The sequence below is a fragment of the Manis javanica genome, chromosome 2 (assembly GCF_040802235.1).
Source record: "Manis javanica isolate MJ-LG chromosome 2, MJ_LKY, whole genome shotgun sequence".
NCBI lineage: Eukaryota > Metazoa > Chordata > Mammalia > Pholidota > Manidae > Manis > Manis javanica.
In genome coordinates this window covers 4,754,435-4,772,388 of record NC_133157.1, presented here as the reverse complement: position 1 = coordinate 4,772,388, position 17,954 = coordinate 4,754,435, and the positions used below count along the sequence as shown (strand labels likewise).

The 17,954-nt window shown below is 51.5% G+C and overlaps 1 protein-coding gene across 1 annotated transcript; it reads left to right on the top strand.

Moving 5' to 3' along the window:
• The first annotated feature begins 1,593 nt into the window (after positions 1 to 1,593).
• On the top strand, positions 1,594 to 16,867 carry PRRT1B (proline rich transmembrane protein 1B). Its single transcript, XM_037007890.2, has 5 exons — positions 1,594 to 1,696; positions 3,401 to 3,667; positions 13,979 to 14,421; positions 15,051 to 15,194; positions 16,088 to 16,867. The coding sequence occupies exons 1-5, from the start codon at positions 1,594 to 1,596 to the stop codon at positions 16,235 to 16,237; spliced, it is 1,107 nt and encodes a 368-aa protein (XP_036863785.2). The 3' UTR covers positions 16,238 to 16,867.
• Positions 16,868 to 17,954: the final 1,087 nt, after the last annotated feature.

The window sequence follows — 17,954 nt, the reverse complement described above, 5'->3', positions numbered from 1 at the left end:
GTCCATACCTAACCTGAACCTGAACGTTTGGACTGTGTCAACCACAAGTGGCTACATCCTGTTTCAGTTCTCAGTATGAGGGTCATTTTGCTGAACTCCAGTCTAGCAACTAATGGCCATCTATCTTATATGGACCATCAGTAATTTTTGTCTAGGCCAATCATAATTCTTTCAAAACAACTTCTGTAAGCCTGTGACTTTTGCTTTATAAACTCTTTCTCCATACTCTCGCAGAGCATATTTCAGGTTCTTCCTGAATCTGTGTCCCAGGTTTGAATTCCCAAGACTCCAAATAAACTGTTGGTTTGCTTTGTAGCCTCAGTTCTTTCTTGTTCAACATTACATGGTGTCAGAAGTGGGAACCAAAACGCCTTGCCTCTGTGGTGCCACCACTATTCTTACCACTTAATTCTTAAGTAAGGTAATGACAGGAGTCCATTGAATTCTGTTAATTCCTCAGTGGCTTTGGGTCGTGGTGGTAAGTCCTCTTGGACCCCAAACTCCTGCCTTGGCTTTGGTACAGGTTTATTCAGGTGTCCTCTGTTGTCAGTTTTTGTCTATGGGATTTGGGAATGAATGTGCCCATATGGTGAGTAATTACTCTTTTGTCCTTCTGTTAGACTACTCTTCTTGGTAAAATGGGAAGTTCATAGTTTAAAGCATGGTTACTGAGTGGCCACCTTCTGTATCTCCTGCCAGATTATGTCAAAAAAATTATGGGCTCTACTCCTGTGAATTTATTTCTTGCTGGTCTGTGATTACTAGGACACCTTCCAGCTGAATTGGCAAGCCTGGAGATTTTTGTCTACTGGAAATGTCACTTTCACAAGGGTGCCCTCCAGCCTCACTGAAAAGGGCCGTATCAGGGATGGCTAACTATCCCTGGTACTGCTAAACTTAAAGGCGTTGACTCATACATTCACTTTTCTCATCTGGAAAAAAGCACCCTCACTTGACAACTTACCAATCTATTGAAGACCTCAAAGATCTCCAGACCATCCCAGCAACAACCTGGACAAGAAGCAGAGAGAACCCAAAGTAGATATCTTTCCCAAGAGTTGGGACCAGGCCTGTATACCTCAAAATAGACTCTTATTAATGCCTAACATTCATAAAATAATTAGAACAATCCTCCTTATAGTTGACATTTTAGCACTTTTGTTAATCCTATTTGTATCCAGCAACTGTAACTACTTGAGTTTGTTTAACTCCTTTCAAACAGGAAATTCTCTACCCTACTTATTACTATCCAAACTAAAGGGGCTAAATGACAGGAAAACATTGTAATTCAAATATCCCAAACCATAGAAAGCTCTGGTGATCTTTATGGTTTTGGGGTATGTCTTCCTCAGCCTGTTGCTGGTTATGGAAAATTCAGAAACCCTTTGCCCATATCCTTTTCTAATTTCAAAGTGGATAGCCTGGATGGCTAGAGAATAGTAAGACAACGCCCCCTAAGGTATATCTGACTTCTCCTTTTTCTGTCCTTCAGTTAATTACTTAAGAAGACCATACAAAAACTAATAATAGACCAATAACAACAAAAAGTGCCTCTCATTATAGAGGATAATTCAGATGGTGGCTTTTGTAAATATGAGGATAACAGTTGTGGACATTCTCAAGGCTGTGGTCTTCCTGAAGGAGTTGACCCCAGTGAAGGGGCCTGATTTAGGGAAATCCTTAGTCCTGGTTTCAAGTAAGTACTGCTTGGAATAAATCCATGACCGGAAAGCCCTCCTGGACTGAAAGTCCAGAGCAAGTCTGGATACTTTAGCTCATGTTACTTGATGGTCATGTAACACTAGATTACTTACTTGCTGCCCAAGGTGGGGTCGTCTGTACCTTTGCTAAGACTTGTTGTTATTCATGGATAAATACTTCCCAACTGGTAGAATCAGAATTGGCTGAGATTTTTAACGTGCTATATCTTTAAAGGGAATTCCATCCTCTAAAATCTTTAGCTGGTTAGGTTTTAGATACCCACATATTTTGAGATCCGGGCTACACATGATCATACTTATTGTTGTTCTAGTTTGTTCTATATTCATCATTATCAAACTGTTAATGCTTTCTTTGCATAACCAAGTATCACAGATGCTCTGTCAGAACTCAGATAATTTGCTCAAAGACTGGAGATGATCAATCAAGCCCCCCTCCTGAAGGTCAACTCACTTCAGCTGAGATCCTGATTAAAGGAGGCTCCGGGCAAGGGTGCCGAGGGCTCACTCCTCTAGGACCTCCTTGTTGCTCAGATGTGACCACTGCCCCTTTGCAACTCCTACTCACATAACACCTCTTTTCTCTGCTATGTGGGACATGGCAGACTGGTGACGCAGGAGGTAGCCGTTGGAGTAGGTAGAACAGGACATGTTGTCCAGGTACAGATTGGCCAAGTGGAACACTGCCACCAGACTTGTGGTCAACCTGCCAATCAGGACACATAAGAAACCACAGCCTGGAGCGGCCAGCCTGAGAAGGGGTTTTCTGATCCCCCAGTCTGGCCCCAGCAAGGTCCTAGGCACCCATGCGGATTTCTTCCTCGATGTGTTTGTAAACTCCCAGCGCCTGCAGCCCTAAGGGCACCCTCTCCGGGGAGCCCCACCTCGTCAGCAGAGCTTTTCTCTTCGCTCCTCAGTGAAAGCCTTGCTGGCCGCTCTGTACTCTTTATCTGCGGGCCTCATCCCTCCTCACCTCCGAGATGCAATCCTGGGACAAACAGCAGCACAGCCAGGGACGAGTCTTCCTGGTGACAAGGGACCAGATATTCCTGACAACTAGACGGCTAAATCATCAGTGTTTCCCAAGAAAAGATCTTGGTCAAAAGGAGGAAATGTGAGCAGAAACACCTGAGGTGGAGTCAGCGACATCAAAGGGCCCTAAAGTGGAGTCAGCAGGCCCCTGGGGGGGCCAGTCTTACTCAGGGCCATCCCAGCTTGAACCTGAACCCTTGGGCCGCACCAACCGTAAGCGGCTACATCCGGTTTCAGTTCTCAGAATGAGGCTTTTTGCTGAGCTTCAGTCTAGCAACTAACAGTCATCTATCCTACGTGGACCAGCATTAGTTATTTTTGGCTAGGCCAGCCCGCATTCTTTCAAGGCAACGTCTGTAAACCTGTGGTTTTGGCCGTTGGACGCTCCTTCTCCGCCCGCACCCCGCCTCGGAGCGCATTTCGGGTTCCTCCTGAATCTGTGTCCTCGGGGCATATTCCCAAAGACCCCCCGACGAACTGTTGGTTTGCTTTGCAGCCTCCGTTCTTTCTCGTCGAAAGAAGTCCCCCACCCGCTGCTTTAAAATTCAGATTTCACATTGAAATATGCACTTCTGGCCTCCCTCGCTGGAAAAAAATTAAAAAGCAGATCTGTGACTCCCTCGGTCCTTGTTGGCCGCAACTACGCCCAGCCGCGCGCCGCTTGCTTGGGGCCGCGCCGCTCCGGCCTGGCCCGCGGCACCTGCGCCCCGCGCCCGGCCCCGCCCCGCCCGCCTCCCTCCGCACCCGCCGCAGCGCCGCCTCGGCTCTCAGCCCTCCGCCCGACCCTGCCCGGCGGGCCCCCTCCGGCCGTCAATTATTAACCAGCCGCGCGGCCGGCACCAGGAAACCCGAGCCGCGGCCACAGCGGGGCCGGCCCGGCGCGGGGCGCGGGGGCCGCCGGCGGACCATGGAGGCAGGTAGGGCGGCGGCCGCACGCCCGGGCTCCGCGGGGCCCTGCGCTGGGACCCCCCGCCCCGGGGCTGGGGAGCGGGAGGCCGCCGGGGAAGGCGGAAAGTTCGGGCGGCTTTGGTCCCGCCCCTCCAGATCGGCGGGAGGCTCTGCCGGACCCGGGGGGCCGCGTGTGCCCGGAGCCCCGCACCCCGCGCCCCTTCCTTCGGGAGGCGACCCGGCCCGCTCGGGCCGCGCGGCAGAACTTAGGGCGGAGGGCGGGGGGCCCGGGCCGGAGCGACGCGCAGACGGGGGGCCGCGGAGAGCCAACCTCCTGGAAGCCCGACGGCCCCTCTGCCGGAGCGCGGCCCTGGGCGCGTCCCCGCCCTCGGCGACCCGGGCTGGCGGGCGGGCGTGACGGCGGGGGGGCACGGGGCCGCGGACGGTGTGCACCCCTCGACCCCAGAACACCCCAGATCTCCGCGACCCTACCCCCGGGGGACGCCGGCCGGGCCTCAGCCGCCGCCACCCGAACCGCGACCTCCGCGGTGCCCCGATCCCCCAGCACCACCCCTCCGCTACGGCAGGACTGACCTGCGGAGACTCGGGCGTCGGGAGCCCGGGACCCGGGGGCCAGCAGCAGTGTCCACTCGGCGGCGCGCTCTCGGCGTCCGCGGCCGGGGGTGTGCCCGGGCCGGGCCGGGCCGGGCCGCGGCGGGTTCTGCTACTGTAACGGGGGCAGGGGCTCCGGGCGCGCGTGCTGCGTCTGGCCCGGCTCTGCCGTCCGTGAAATGGGCACGATGAGCAGGCGAGCGTCCCTGCGGTGGACCCGCGATGCCGGGACGAAGCTCCCAGAGCGCGGCCTCTGCTCCCGGGGACTGTCCTCATTTTACAGACGAGGAAACTGAGGCACGGAGAGTTTGTCGCGTGTGAGGTCACAGCCAGAGCTCCTGCGGAGGCCGAGCCAGTTGAGGGTTAACGCAGGTGTAACGTCTATGCAGGCGGGGCCTGCACCGAATGCTCAATGACGGCCCCTGCTGTCGTAGAGCCACCGAGGCTGTTCAGCGGAAGTCTCACCCACAGGCCTCCTGCACTCGGCAGCCCCGCAGGCACCTGAACCTGAGGAAGTCGTGCATTTTCGTAGGGCCTGTGCACAAAATTGTATTTCTGAGTCCAGAATACTGGTGCACAGAGGCACTCAGTAAAAACGTGTGGGATCGAATGCCTGGCCGGCTGGGACCGAGGGCCTCGGCGCTCTGTGCGGCCGCCTGGTGGATTTGGGCGGAGGGCTACGTCCGTCAGCCCGCGCTGGGGCCTGGGGGAGGGGGAAGCACACCGGCCTGCTGGCTGCCCCCGCCTCCCTTCTGTCAGAGCTGCCTTGGCTCTAAAAACGCGTGCTGGGAGGCTGGGAACTGCCCTGGAAATCCTGAGGGCATCCGACAGGGACCCTTCCCGGGGTGGGGGTCAGGCAAGAACCCAGCTCTCAGGGTCACTTAAAGGTCACAACCTTTCTGACTTTCAGCGTGGACCTCACTTGTCACTGGCTTTCATTTCCGCTGCTTCTCAAATCCCCAGTGTCCGGGACACCCTTCCATCTTCCCCCCTCCGTCTCCCCGTGACCTCAGAGAACAGGAGCAAGCGTTAGTGGGCGCTGCGCACGGGCCAGCCACTCACACTCACGCACTCCTTGAATCCCCGCCGCACCCCGGGAGCTGCCGGCCCCATTTTAAGGATGAAGGAACTAAGGAGGCGCTGGGAGGTGGAGCACAGAACTCCGTCCAGGTCGGCTGGGGGAGGAGCTGGGGCTGATGTGGCCGATCACTCTTGACAGCCCCTTTCGCCTGCCCCTCCCCTCCCTGTGCTGCCAGGCCTCCGACACCGCCGCCGGGTGGCCCGCGCCATCTGTCTGTCCAGGTCCCTCTGCCCTCTGCCCCTCTTCTGGCTCAGGCCATTGTCGTCTTTCCCTTTATTCAGCCGCTGACTCCTTCCCACTCTCCTGTCCTCATTCTGGTCACTTGCAGGGCTCCTGACACTGGCTGCCAGAGGAACCTGTCTTTGTTAGTTATCAGTTGGCTTGGGCTGCAAAACAAACCAGTCCAAAACAGTGGCTTAAAACGACAAGCATTTATTTTTTCTCCTGATTTTGTAGGTCAGCTGGGTGGCTCTGCTTGTCAGGGCTGGGTGGTCTGGGGATTGGCAAGCAGCTGGCTGGGAGCCCCCATTCTCCTCCTTGCAGCTGCCCAGCGGGCCAGTTCTGGCTTCCTCACAATGGTGGCAGGGGGGTTCCCGGCAGCAAGGGAGCAAGCCCCAAAGCGCAAGGTTTTGGGTTTTGGTATTAGGCTTTGCTGGCCTCCTCAAATGAGCTGGGCAGAGAACCTAACTCCTCTATTTTTTCAAAAAGTCTGTGTAATCTGCTGTTATTTTCTTCTGTGAGTGATAGGCTTTAGTAATGAAACCATCTGGGCATAGAGTTTTCTTTTTGAAAAGGTTTTTGATAATAAAATTAATTTCTCTAGTAGATACAGAGCTATTCAGATTTCCTGTTTGTATTTTTCAATAGATTTCTGTTTCATCTACATTGTGAGATTTGCTGGCATAAAGTTGTCCATAGTATTCTGTTATTATCCTTTTAATGTCTGTAGGATCTGTGATGATGGCCCCTTTTTCATTCCTGATGTGGTTATTTGTGTTCTCTCTTTTTTTTTCGATTAAGTCAAGCTGGAGGTTTGTCAATTTTATCATTCTTTACAAAGAATTGTCTTTTGACTTTGTTAATTTTCCCTCTTCTCTGCTCTCTGTTTTATGGCTTTGTGTTCTTTAATATTTTTTTTATCCTTCTCTTTGTTTTTGGTTCAGCACGCTCTTTCTCCAGCATTCTAGGGTGGAACTTCGGGTCACCGATTTGAGATCATTCTTTCTAATGTGATCACTTAAAGCTCTGAGTCTCCCTCTAAGAAACTGCTTTACCAGCATTTCACACATTTTTGAAATGTTTTTTCATTGTCTTTCAGTTCAAAATACTTTCTAATTAATGATTGTACTTTTGATCCACAAATTCTTTAGAAGTGTGTTATTTAATTTCCAATGATTTGGCACTTTCCTAGGTATATTGTTGTTATTGGTTCCTAACTTAATTCTGCTGTGGTCAAAAAATACAATTTGAATGATCTGAATTATTTAAACATTGAGACATGTTTATGACCCAGCATAGACTCTATTCTGATGAATATACCTTGTTATCTGCAGTTGCTGGTTGTAGTATTCTTTTTCTTTTTTATTAAGGTATCATTGATATACACTCTTATGAAGGTTTCACAAGAAAAACAACGTGGTTATTACATTTACCCTTATTGTCGAGTCCCCCCCCATAACCCATTACAGTCACTGTCCATCAGTGCAGTAAGATGCCACAGAGTCCCTATTTGTCTTCTCTGAGCTACACTATCTTCCCTGTGACCCCACACACAACATGGGCACCACTCGTGATACCCCACAGTCTCCTCCCTCCCTCCCCACCTGCCATCTCCCACTCCTTCCCTTTGGTAACTGCCAGTCTGTTCTTGGAGTCTGTGAGTCTGCTGCTAATTTGTTCCTTCAGTTTTGCTTTATACTCCACACATGAGGGAAATCATTTGGTATTTGGCTTTCTCCACCTGGCTTATTTCACTGAGCATAATACCCTGTAGCTCCATCCATATTGTTGCAAATGGTAGGATTTGTTTCTTATGGCTGAATAATATTCCATTGTATATATGTACCACATCTTCTTTATCCATTCATCTACTGATGGACACTTAGGTTGCTTCCATTTTTTGGCTATTGTAAATAGCGCTGCAATAAACATAGGGTGCATCTGTCTTTTTGAATCTGAGATGTTGTTTTCCTTGGGTAAATTCCGAGGAGTGGAATTCCCAGGTCAAATGGTATTTCTATTTTTAGTTTTTTTGAGGAACCTCCACATGCTTTCCACAATGGTTGAACTAATTTACATTCCCCCCAGCAGTGTAGGAGGGTTCCCCTTTCTCTGCGTCCTCACCAGCATTTCTTGTTCCTAGTCTTTTCGATGCTGGCCGTCCTTACTGGTGTGAGGTGATGTCTCATTGTGGTTTTTATTTGCATTTCCCTGATGATTAGTGATGTGGAGCATCTTTTCATGTGGCTGTTGGCCATCTGAATTTCTTCTTTGGAGAAGTGTCTGTTCATATCCTCGGTCCATTTTTTAATAAGGTTATTTCCTTTTGGGTGTTGAGGCATGTGAGTTCTTTATATATTTTGGATGTTAACCCCTTGTCGGATATGTCACTTACAAATATATTCTCCCATACTGTAGGATGCCTTTTTGTTCTGCTGATGGTGTCCTTTGCTGTGCAGAAGCTTTTTAGCTTGATGTAGTTGCATTGATTCATTTTTTAATTTTGTTTCCCTTGCCTGAGGAGATGTGTTCAGGTGTTTATATTCAAGAGATTTTTGCCTATGTTCTCTTCTAAGAGTTTTATAGTTTCATGACTTACATTCAGGTCTTTGATCCATTTCAAAGTTAGTTTTGTGTACGGGGTTAGACAGTGATCCAGTTTCATTCTCTTACATGTAGCTGTCCAGTTTTGCCAACACCAGCTGTTGAAGAGGCTGTCATTTCCCCATTGTATGTCCATGGCTCCTTTATCATATATTAATTGGCCATAAATGTGGGGTTTATATCTGGGCTCTCTATTCTGTTCCATTAATCTATGAGTCTATTCTTGTGCCAGTACCAAATTGTCTTGATTACTGTGGCTTTGTACCAGAACTTGAAGTTGGGGAGCATAATCCTCCCAGCTTTATTTTTTCTTCTCAGGATTGCTTTGGCTATTCTGGGTCTTTTGTGGTTCCATGTGAATATTAGAACTATTTGCTCTAGTTCATTGAAGAATGCTGTTGCTATTTTGATAGGAATCGCATTGAATCTGTAGATCGCTTTAGGCAGGATGGCTGCTGGTTGTAGTATTCTATAAACATCAGTTGGATCAAGATGGTTTATAATATTCTTCAGATCATCTATATCCTTACTGATGTTTTGTCTAGTAGGTCTATCAGCTGCTGTAAGCAGAGTATTAAAATCTTATATAATTGTATAATTTGTGTGTATCTCCCTTTAGCTCTATCAATTTTTGTTTCACGTGTATTGGAGTTCTGTTATAAGGCACATATGTGTTTATAATTGCTATGCCTTCCTTGTGGGTTGTCCCTTTTCTCATTATGTAGTGTTCTTGTTCGTTGCTGGTAATAGTCTGTCTTGAAGTCTATTGTATCTGACATTAAAACAGCCATTCTAGCCTTTTTTTGCTTACTATTTGTATGGTATATCTTTTTCCACCCATTTACTTTCAATCTATTTGTGTCTTTATATTTAAAGTGTGTCTATTGTAGGTAGCTTGGAGGTCTTGGTTTTTACTTATTCTGTCCATCTCTGCTTTTTAATTGAAATGTTTAGACCACCATTTAATGTTATTATTCATATGGCTGCATTTAAATTTATACTTTTATTATTGTTTTCCCTTTGTCCCCTTGTTTTATTCCTCTGGTTTCTCTCTTTGTCCCATTCTTCCCCTCTGCTCCCACCTCCACACTTTTGGGTATGTTTTAGTATTCCATTTTAATTCATCTCTGGGTGTGTGTTGGTTACATATCTTCATTTTTTTTTTAGTGGTTGCTGTAGGGATTACAATACACATCTAACTTTTCAGTCCAGTTGGAGTTAATATTGTATCACTTCCAGTGAAATGTAGAACCTTGTAAACCAATATGTCTCTTCACCCTAACCTCCACGCATTAAGCTTTATGTTCTACTTTTCCTGTGTAGTACATCCACACCTGTGGAAAACTTACCAAAAAATATAATTTTTATATAATAAAAATATATTTTATATATTTTGCTTTCAACAGTCATACATATACTACAGAATTTAAGAGAAAAAATTATCTTTTATGTTTATCCCCATATTTTTAAACTCTATTGCCCATCCTCCGTTCCTGAATTTCCAAGTTTACCTCTGGAATCATTTCTTTTCAGCCCAGAGAACTTTTGTTTAGCTTTTCTGTTATGGAAGACCTCTAGCAAGAAATCTTCCTCATTTTCTTTCATCTGAGTATGCCTTTATTTTGCTTGTGGTAGACGACCTTGAGTCAGTTGATCTTAAAATACAGGGATTATCTGGGTGGGCCTGATCTAATCAGGTGAGTCCTTTAAAAGCAGAGAAAGGTCTCTCTCTGGTAGCAGAAGGGGAGACAGAGAATTTTGAAGCCTGAGAACCTGATGTGTCATTCCTGGCATCAAAGCTGGAGAGGTTCCCAGGGAAGGACGGTGAGCGGCTTCTGGGAGCAGGAAGCCTCAGATGCACAGAACTAAAATTTGCCAGCAACTTGAATGGACTTGGAAGTAGATTCCCTAGACCTCCAGAGAAGAGCCCATTCTGACTGACACCTTGATACTGGCCTCATAAGACCTTGAGCTGAGCCACCTGGAATGTCTGGCTACATATCTGTGAGCTAATACAAGAGTGTTTCAGTTATTTATTTTCCAATTTTTAAAAATTTTGGTGAAATGCACATACCATAAAATTTTTTCATGTGAACTATTTTTGAGTTACAGTTCAGTGGTACTACATGCATTCCCATTGTTGTGCAGCCATCGCCACCATCCATTTCCAGAGTTCTTTCCATCTCCCAAACTAAAACTCTGTTCCCATCAAACACCCCCCATTCCCCCTTCCTCAGTCCCCGGCCCCCACCATCCTGTCTCTGAGTTTGGGTGACTCCAGAGACCTCACATCAGTGGACTCCCGCAGCATTGGTCTTTCGTGACTGGCTCATTGCATAGCGTCCTGAAGGTTCACTCATGCTGTAGCAGGTGTGGGGATTTCTTCCCTTAAGACCCAGTAACATTCTGTTGTATGGATAGGCCAGCCCCCCGTTTGCTTCCTCCTTTGGGCTGTTGTGAATGATGCTACGTACATGAGTGTGCAAATATCTCTTCGAGCCCTTGCTTTCAATTTTTTTTGGGTATATACTCAGAACTGAAATTATCAGTTCATCTAGAAATTCTATTTTTAGTTTTCTGAGGAACTGCCATTATGTTTTCCATGGTGGTGGCACCATGTTACGTTCCTACCAGCAGTGCCCAAGGGTTCCAGATTCCCCCCGTCCTTGCCTCTCAGTCTGTTTTTTGTAGTCATTATAATGGGTGTGAGGCAGACGGGGTGGTGTTTTAAGGCACTACATTTGTGGTAGTTTGTTATACAACAATAGAAAATGAACTTTAGTCCTGAAGGACATTTTTTTTAGATTCTGGTTTCTGGGTGGAGGGTCCTTTCCCTTCAGTTATGGTGAGATGCTGATCTCCTGTCTTCTGGCCTCTGTTGTCTATTGAAAATCTATGAAAATTCAAGTGGTTGTTCCCCTATATATATTGTCTCATTTTCTCATTTTTTTCCTGCCTTTTTTCAAGCCCTTATTATTATCTTTGGTTTTGAAAAGTTTTATGGTGACGTATCTAGGCACAGTTTTCTCACAGGGTCCCTGTTTTAGATTTTCCAAGCTTTCTGAATCTGTGAATTTGTCTTTCACCAAATTGGGGAAGTTTGCAGCCATTATTACTTCAAATATATTTTTTCCCCAAATCTCTCCTGGGACTTCACTGACCCACACCTTAGACCTTCTTGTTACCACCCAGGGCCCCGAGGCCCTTCCGCCCCCCCTTTGCTTGAGTCCTGGTCCCCTGATTGGTTATCTTCAAGTTCACTGACTTTTCTGTTACTTCCATTCGGCTATTGAGGCCAACCTGTGAATTTTTTATTTCCGATATGGGTTTTTGTTGACTATTTCCATTCAGTGCCTTTTTTTTTAACTTTCTAATTCTTTGTTGAGGACTTATTTCAAGTGTATTCATCTTTACCTCATGGTGTGTACAATGGCTGCTTTTCCTGGTAATTCCAATAGGTGGGTCATCCTGCTACCTACCGGGGGTGGACTGTGGAATTCCCCGGTTCCTGTCTTCTCCAAGGAAAGAATTCAGCGGAGAGAGCCCAGGGAGAGGTGGAGCTCCAGGCGGTTGTCGTTTAGCAAAGCGAAAGGAACGCTCCAGAGGCAGAGGCGCCGAGCCCCAGGCAGGGGGCCACTTGCTGAGTTTTACCTTGTGTCTTGTACTGGGGGCATTTGCTTTCCTCCCTCCCGTCTGTCAAAGGCCCACTATCTTGTGGATGTCTCACCCCCCACCTTCAGCCTCTGTGAGGTTTGTGTTGTCATTCTTTCCATGAGCATCAAAGAGGGGTGGGGCCATAAACCGCAATGTAAATGATTTAATAACGGCGCTATGATGGCTTCAGGGTCATCAGTGAAAAGGTCTTCCTTAAGTGCCAAAATCGGAATGTCTCAGTGACCCGTATCTTTGACTTATCAGTTTGTGCTGCACGGCAAAGGGGGTGCTCTAGGGGAGACAGGGAGGTCGGAGGGTGGGGACTGGGCAGCCTGCCACCTCCCTCTGCCGCTGCTCGTGGCCATCTAACTGTCACTCAAACAATCCCAGGGTTGACCTCTGTTGTCTTTTCCCTAGAGGACTCGTCACATCTTCCTGATTCTTTGTATGACTTTCGATTGTGTTTTGGACATTGTGACAAAATTATATAGATTCTCAGTGCTGTTATGACTCACAGGAGGAAGTTGATTTGTTTTGTTTTAGCAGGCAAGCCGCCCAGTTTCAGATCACAAGTTCTGTCTTGCCTTCTGTGAATGAATGGTGTTTCCAGTTTGGGTCCAGTTTTTTTCTCCTCCCCATACCTCCCTTCCTTCCTTGGTGTAATTGACATAACATCATATTAATTTCAGGTGAACAGCATCACTCCATGTTTGTATATATTGCATAATGATCACATAAGTCCAGTTAACATCCATCACCACACATGAACAAAATGGTTGTTTATCTTACGGCAAGAACTTTCAAGATCCACTCTCCCACCTACTCTGAAATACGCAGCACAGTTTTAACTATAGTCACCATGCTGTACAATCCATCCTGGGCACTTATCTGTTTATAACTGGAAATTTGTACCTTTTGACCCCTTCACCCATTTCTCCCGTTCCCCACCTCAGGCGACCAATCTGTTCTCTGTATTGATGAGCTTTTTTTAATTTTAAGATTCCACATGTAAGTGAGACAGTAGGATCTTTATCTTTCTCTGACTTATTTCACTCAGGGTAATACCCTCAAGGTCCATCCATGTTGTCACAGATGGCAAGATTTCGTTCTTTTCTATGGTCAAGTAATATTTCATATTGTGTGTGTGTGTGTGTGTGTGTGTGTGCACGTGATTGTGTATATATATATATATAGATAGATTTTGCATTTTTTTATCCATTCATCTGTTAGTAGACACTTCAGCTTGTTTCCATGTCTGGGCTATTGTAAATAATGCTGTAATTAACAACAGGGGTGCAGATATCTTTTCAAATTAGTGTTTTCATTTTCTTTGGCTAAATACCCAGAAGTGGAATCATATGGTAGTTCCATCTTTAATTTTTTCAAGAACCTTCATACTGTTTCCATGGTGGTTGCACCAATTTACATGCCCGCCAACAGTATGCAAGGGTTCCCTTTTCTCCACATCCTCAGTCACATTTGTTATATCTTGTCTTTTTGATACTAGCCCTTCTGACAGGTGTGAGGTGATATGTGACTGATTTTCTGTAGGGATGGTCTATCTATTGAAATAAACGGTGTATTAAAGTCCCCTATTATTATATTGCTGTTTCCCCCTTTAGTTCTGTCAACATTTACATTAGGTATTCAGGTGCCCGCATGGTGGGTGCATAAACATTTGCAAATGTCAGATCCTCTCGTTGGATCATTGTTTTTTCTGTGACGGTCTTGGAGATTTCCTCGGTTTTATTCTTAGTGCCGTAAGGGTCGCCATGCATCCTGGCTTCTCTGGGATGCGCTGGGCAGATGCACCTCCCCTGGCCCAGTGTGTGGGGTGCAGGGCCCTGGGGGCGGGACGACCTTCCAGCAGAGCCTAAACCCAGGGCCGTGGGGTGGGTCAAGGTCTGCGTTCCATCGCAGCTCTGCCACGCACTGGCTGTGTGACCACCAGCAGGACATGTCACCTCTCTGAGCCTCAGTTTTCTTGCCGCCTGTGGCACTTTGGGTAGATTCCTCGAGGGCCTGTCTGGAGAGCGCTGAGCACAGGCACACGGGGGTCAGGGTGAGCGTGGTCCCCGTGCCTGTTTCCTCGCGGTGGGGGTGGGGGGCTGGGGGAGGTCATGCGGGTCAGCAGCCTTCTGCGCCTCACGGCCCTGCCATTTCTTCCCAGGAGCGGAAGCGAAGGGGCGCGGCCCTGTGGCCCCCGAGCCCCCCCAGAGCCCCGCGCTGCCGCGGCTGCCGCGCCGCCCGCAGCTCCTGGACCAGGACGGAGGGCCCCGCGCGGAGGTGGCCCCAGATGCGGCCCCTGAAGGCCCCCAGGCCGACCCGCGGGCCTCGGCCTCCGCGGCGCCCCTTGCCCAGGCCGAAGCCGAGGCCGCGGGCGAGGCCAGGCCGGGGCCCAAGGTGGCAGCCGGTGGAGTCCCCGACATCGGCTTTGTGGGCGAGCCCCCGCCCTACGCACCGCCCGACCCCAAGGTTGTGCACCTGCTCTACCCGCCTTTCCCGCAGGGGCCGCTGCTCCTCCAGTCCGCGCCCTCGCCGCAGGCCCTGTACCCCCCGCCCGCGCCCCTGTACCCCGGGCCCGCGCCGCCGCTGCTCGCGCCCTTCCCGGTGGTGAGTGTGCTGCGGTCGCCCAGCGCCGGCCCCGCCCCGCGCCCCACTCCTGCCTGCTTTGGGGAGCTGGGCCCCCAGGTGACCGAAGGCACCATAAGCACCCCCTGCAGAGGGTCTTCCGTGCCCAGAGAAGGGAGAAACCGCCTTTGCCTGGGGAGGAGGCGAGCCTGGAAATCTTCCCAGAAGTGGGGTTGTGTGAGTTGGGTTCTGAGGGATGAATAGGAGAGTTCAGGCAGAGAAGAGAGAAGGTAGGCCCTCTGGGCAGGGGGCCAGCACAGGCGTGGAGGGTGGTCAAGCCTGGTGTGTTCTCAAACGGCAGTGGGGAGGGAAGGCTAGGAAGCTGGGGTCCCCTGTGCGGAGCCCCAGGGCCTTTGGGCAGAAACAACTTGATTAGACTTTTAGAAAAACAAAACAGTGCCCTGGGCTGTCTGTAGGGAAGGACTTAGAGCCTGGTGAGGACGTGCAGCCAGGCTGGACCCCGGACTAGACCAGAACCCAAAGGACTCCTGGGGGCTGGTGACAGGGGCGCTGCAGGGCAGAGGGGGGCCTGGGCCCTCAGTGACCTGCCGCTGGCTGGGTGGGCATGGGGGGTGGATGGCATGACCCTGCCTTGGCCTCTGCCCCCACAGTACAGCAGCCCTGGGGCTGGCGTGCCAGCCCCTGCCACGGTGGAGCACAGGCCCCCGCCCAAGGACTACATGACAGAGTCCATCCTGGTGACCTTCTTCTGCTGCCTGCTCACTGGCATCGTCGCCTTCGTGTACTCCCATGAGGTAAGGGTGTGCAGTGCCCGCTGTCCCAGGCCTGGGGTCCCCCAGCCCCTTTCCCAGCAGCTAGGGCTCCAGAGAGCGGTAGGAATGGGGAGACCAGTCGTCTGTGGGGCCCTTGCCCCTCCTGGATGGCACCCTGCCTCCTCCTGGCTCTGCCCCTGCCACTCGAGATCTGCTCTGGAAGGCTCTGCCTCTGTGGTTGGCAGGGAAGGTGTGGGTGCTTGATAAGGCTCAGGGACTCCTTCCGGGGGTCAGTGTCCCGTGGAGTAGAGAAGTCGTGCATCCATCTGCCCGTCTTGTAGCCATCCACCTCTGTCCATCTGTCCCCCGGCCCCCGCCCCTCCATTCTTCCATTCATGAAGTCTCTCATCTGTCTACACCCCTACCCATCCCCAGGCAGGGCTCGGTGCTGGGCTCCCTGGTGCCGGCGTCAGGGTGTGCTGACAGACAGAGCAGGCAGGCCTCTGGCCGCCCGTGTCCAAGGCCGGCCTGGCCCTAGCCCCTTCCCCAGGCCAAGCTCCGCGGCCGCAGGCCCGCCCTGTGCAGGGGGAAGACAGCTCTCAGAGGCGCAGACGTGGGATTCTGGGGGCCACTGCTCGCCTGTGTCTGTGTGGCCCTGGGCAGGTCACTTAACCTCTCTGAGCCTTTGTTCCCTCATCTGCAAAGCGGGAGCAACCACGACCCTAATTTCAGGGGTGTGGTGAGGAGTGCAGGGGATGAGGCGACGGGTGTTGATCCGTGCCAGGCCCACAGCAAGTCCCCAGGGGCCGATGGCAGCCTGGAAGGTCCCCCACCTCTTCGGGGATGTCGGTTCCCAGTCTGTGCACTGGGGCCTCGACCTGGCGGTGCGGGAGGGCGTGGGGTCTCCGTGTCCGCCCAGCCCGCTCTCCTTGCAGACTCGCGCCGCCCTGAGCAGAGGGGACCTGGCCCAGGCTGAGGAGGCCTCCCGCAAGGCCCGCTGGCTCGTGCTCTTCAGCCTGCTGTTCGGGGTCTTCGTGTCCACCAGCTGGGTCATCTACGTGGCAGTGGCACTCCATGTCCCCTGAGACCTGGTGGTGCCTCTGGGGACGCCGGGATGCCAAGGGACACCCAGTCTGGCCAGACTCTTTCTGTGGACCTTGATCACTGCCAGTGGCCATCTGTTGCCTGCAGAGGAGACCCAGGGGCCAGAGAAGGGTGGGGTTTGCGGCCCTCGCACACCTGGGGCCGGGCCTCAGCCTCTACATATGGCCTCGGGCAGTGTCCTAAACTGAGGTGGCCCCCGGGCCAGGCCCAGCTGTGGGATGGGAGCCCCATTTCCTCCGTGCCTCCTCCAGAGGTCTTCCTGGGACCGTGCGGAAGGGGCCCCCATGAACCTGGCCTTCACCGCGCCCCTAGGAGGCCATCAGAGAGGCCGGAGCGCTCACCGTCCTTGGGGCTGTCTGGAAGGACATCAGGAACGTGGCCTCCTCCCGCCTCCAGCCCAGCGGGGTGATGGCAGGCCTGAGGAGCCGCTCTGCCTTCCTCCCTGCAGGGCAGTTGAGGGGGTGGCCTCCTCTCCTCTCCTCAGCAGCTCCTGGCCGGTTGTTCTGCACCCCACCCCTGGGCCCAGGCTCCCCGCATGCTGAGTCAATGTTCAGAATCCAAGGCTGCTTTGTCTGGTCAATAAATGAAAGCAGCGCCTGGGCTGGGCTTCACGTCGCTGTTTCCTGGCTCACTTTCAGGGCGAGCGGCCACATCTGTCCACAGCTGGGCTCGGGGCCTGCCCTCTGGGAGATGCTGTCATGCAGAGCAGCTCTGGCGAGGATCTGTTTGTGCCCACACTGTGCAGCTGCTGCTCCCTAGACCCACTTCTCCCGGGGCTGCTTTGCTAGAAACTTCTCTCCCCTCCACACCGCCTCCTGGCTTCTGCTTACCACCACTTTCTGCCTGTCTTTCAGCTCTCACCTATCCCTGGAGGGTCAGCTGGGTTCCCCCGTGGTGGAGGCCACCCTGGTTGGGATGTGCTGTCTCTCGGGTTGCCCCGAGGCTGCTGCACGCTGTATATTGGTGCCCTTGCACCAGATACCAGGCACCCCTGTCCGGTCACTGTGGTCCTGAGAGTGGCCCTCTGTTTGAACAAGATTCAGAACTTGGGGCAGTGGATGGGGCCCAGGGACTGAGGGCACAGTGGGGCTCTGCAGCCCCATTAGGGGTGTCATCATTGCAGTAGCTCTCTTGGCTTCCCCCAGTCCCCTCTCCCAAGGACAGTCCTTGCCTTCACAGGTTTTCTGGTTTCTCGACGAACCTGGGTTTTCCCCATGTGTAAAGTGGGGTAACACCCCAGCTGCCTCTGGAGTTGTGAGCGCCAGCATGGTACCTGGCCTGCAGGGGGCGACCAGCCTGTGGGGGGCTGAGGTGGGGTTTTTGCAGGGCCTTCCAGGCCTAAGGCAGTGGGGAGCAGGGAGTCAGGGTCTTCCCAGGAGCTTCAGGGCAGCAGGAATCCCAGCCAGCAGAGAGGGGACTCCATTAACGGTGTTTCTTCCTGTGGAGGAGCCCGAGCTTCCGCCCGATTCTCAAAGGGGTCTGTGATCCGATGAGCAAAAGCCATCCGCTCGTTGCAGATGGAAGAGGCCCCGGCTGAGCCATAAAAGATCAACAGCTCATGTTAAATCAGGGGCTTTCTGTGCACCCCGTGTGCCGCCCACAGTCCTGGCAAGGCGGCTGGAGCACGAGGACAGCCCAGCCCAGCCCAGCCCTGGGGGTGCTCGGGGAGCTGGAGGGACCCGGATGAAGAAGTGAGGA

Coding starts and splice junctions, on each gene's coding strand:
- PRRT1B (XM_037007890.2), top strand. CDS start 1,594: ATGAGGATAACAGTTGTGGACATTCTCAAGGCTGTGGTCTTCCTGAAG. Junction 3,668..13,978: donor CCGGCGGACCATGGAGGCAG/GTAGGGCGGCGG, acceptor ATTTCTTCCCAG/GAGCGGAAGCGAAGGGGCGC. Junction 15,195..16,087: donor CCTTCGTGTACTCCCATGAG/GTAAGGGTGTGC, acceptor CTCTCCTTGCAG/ACTCGCGCCGCCCTGAGCAG.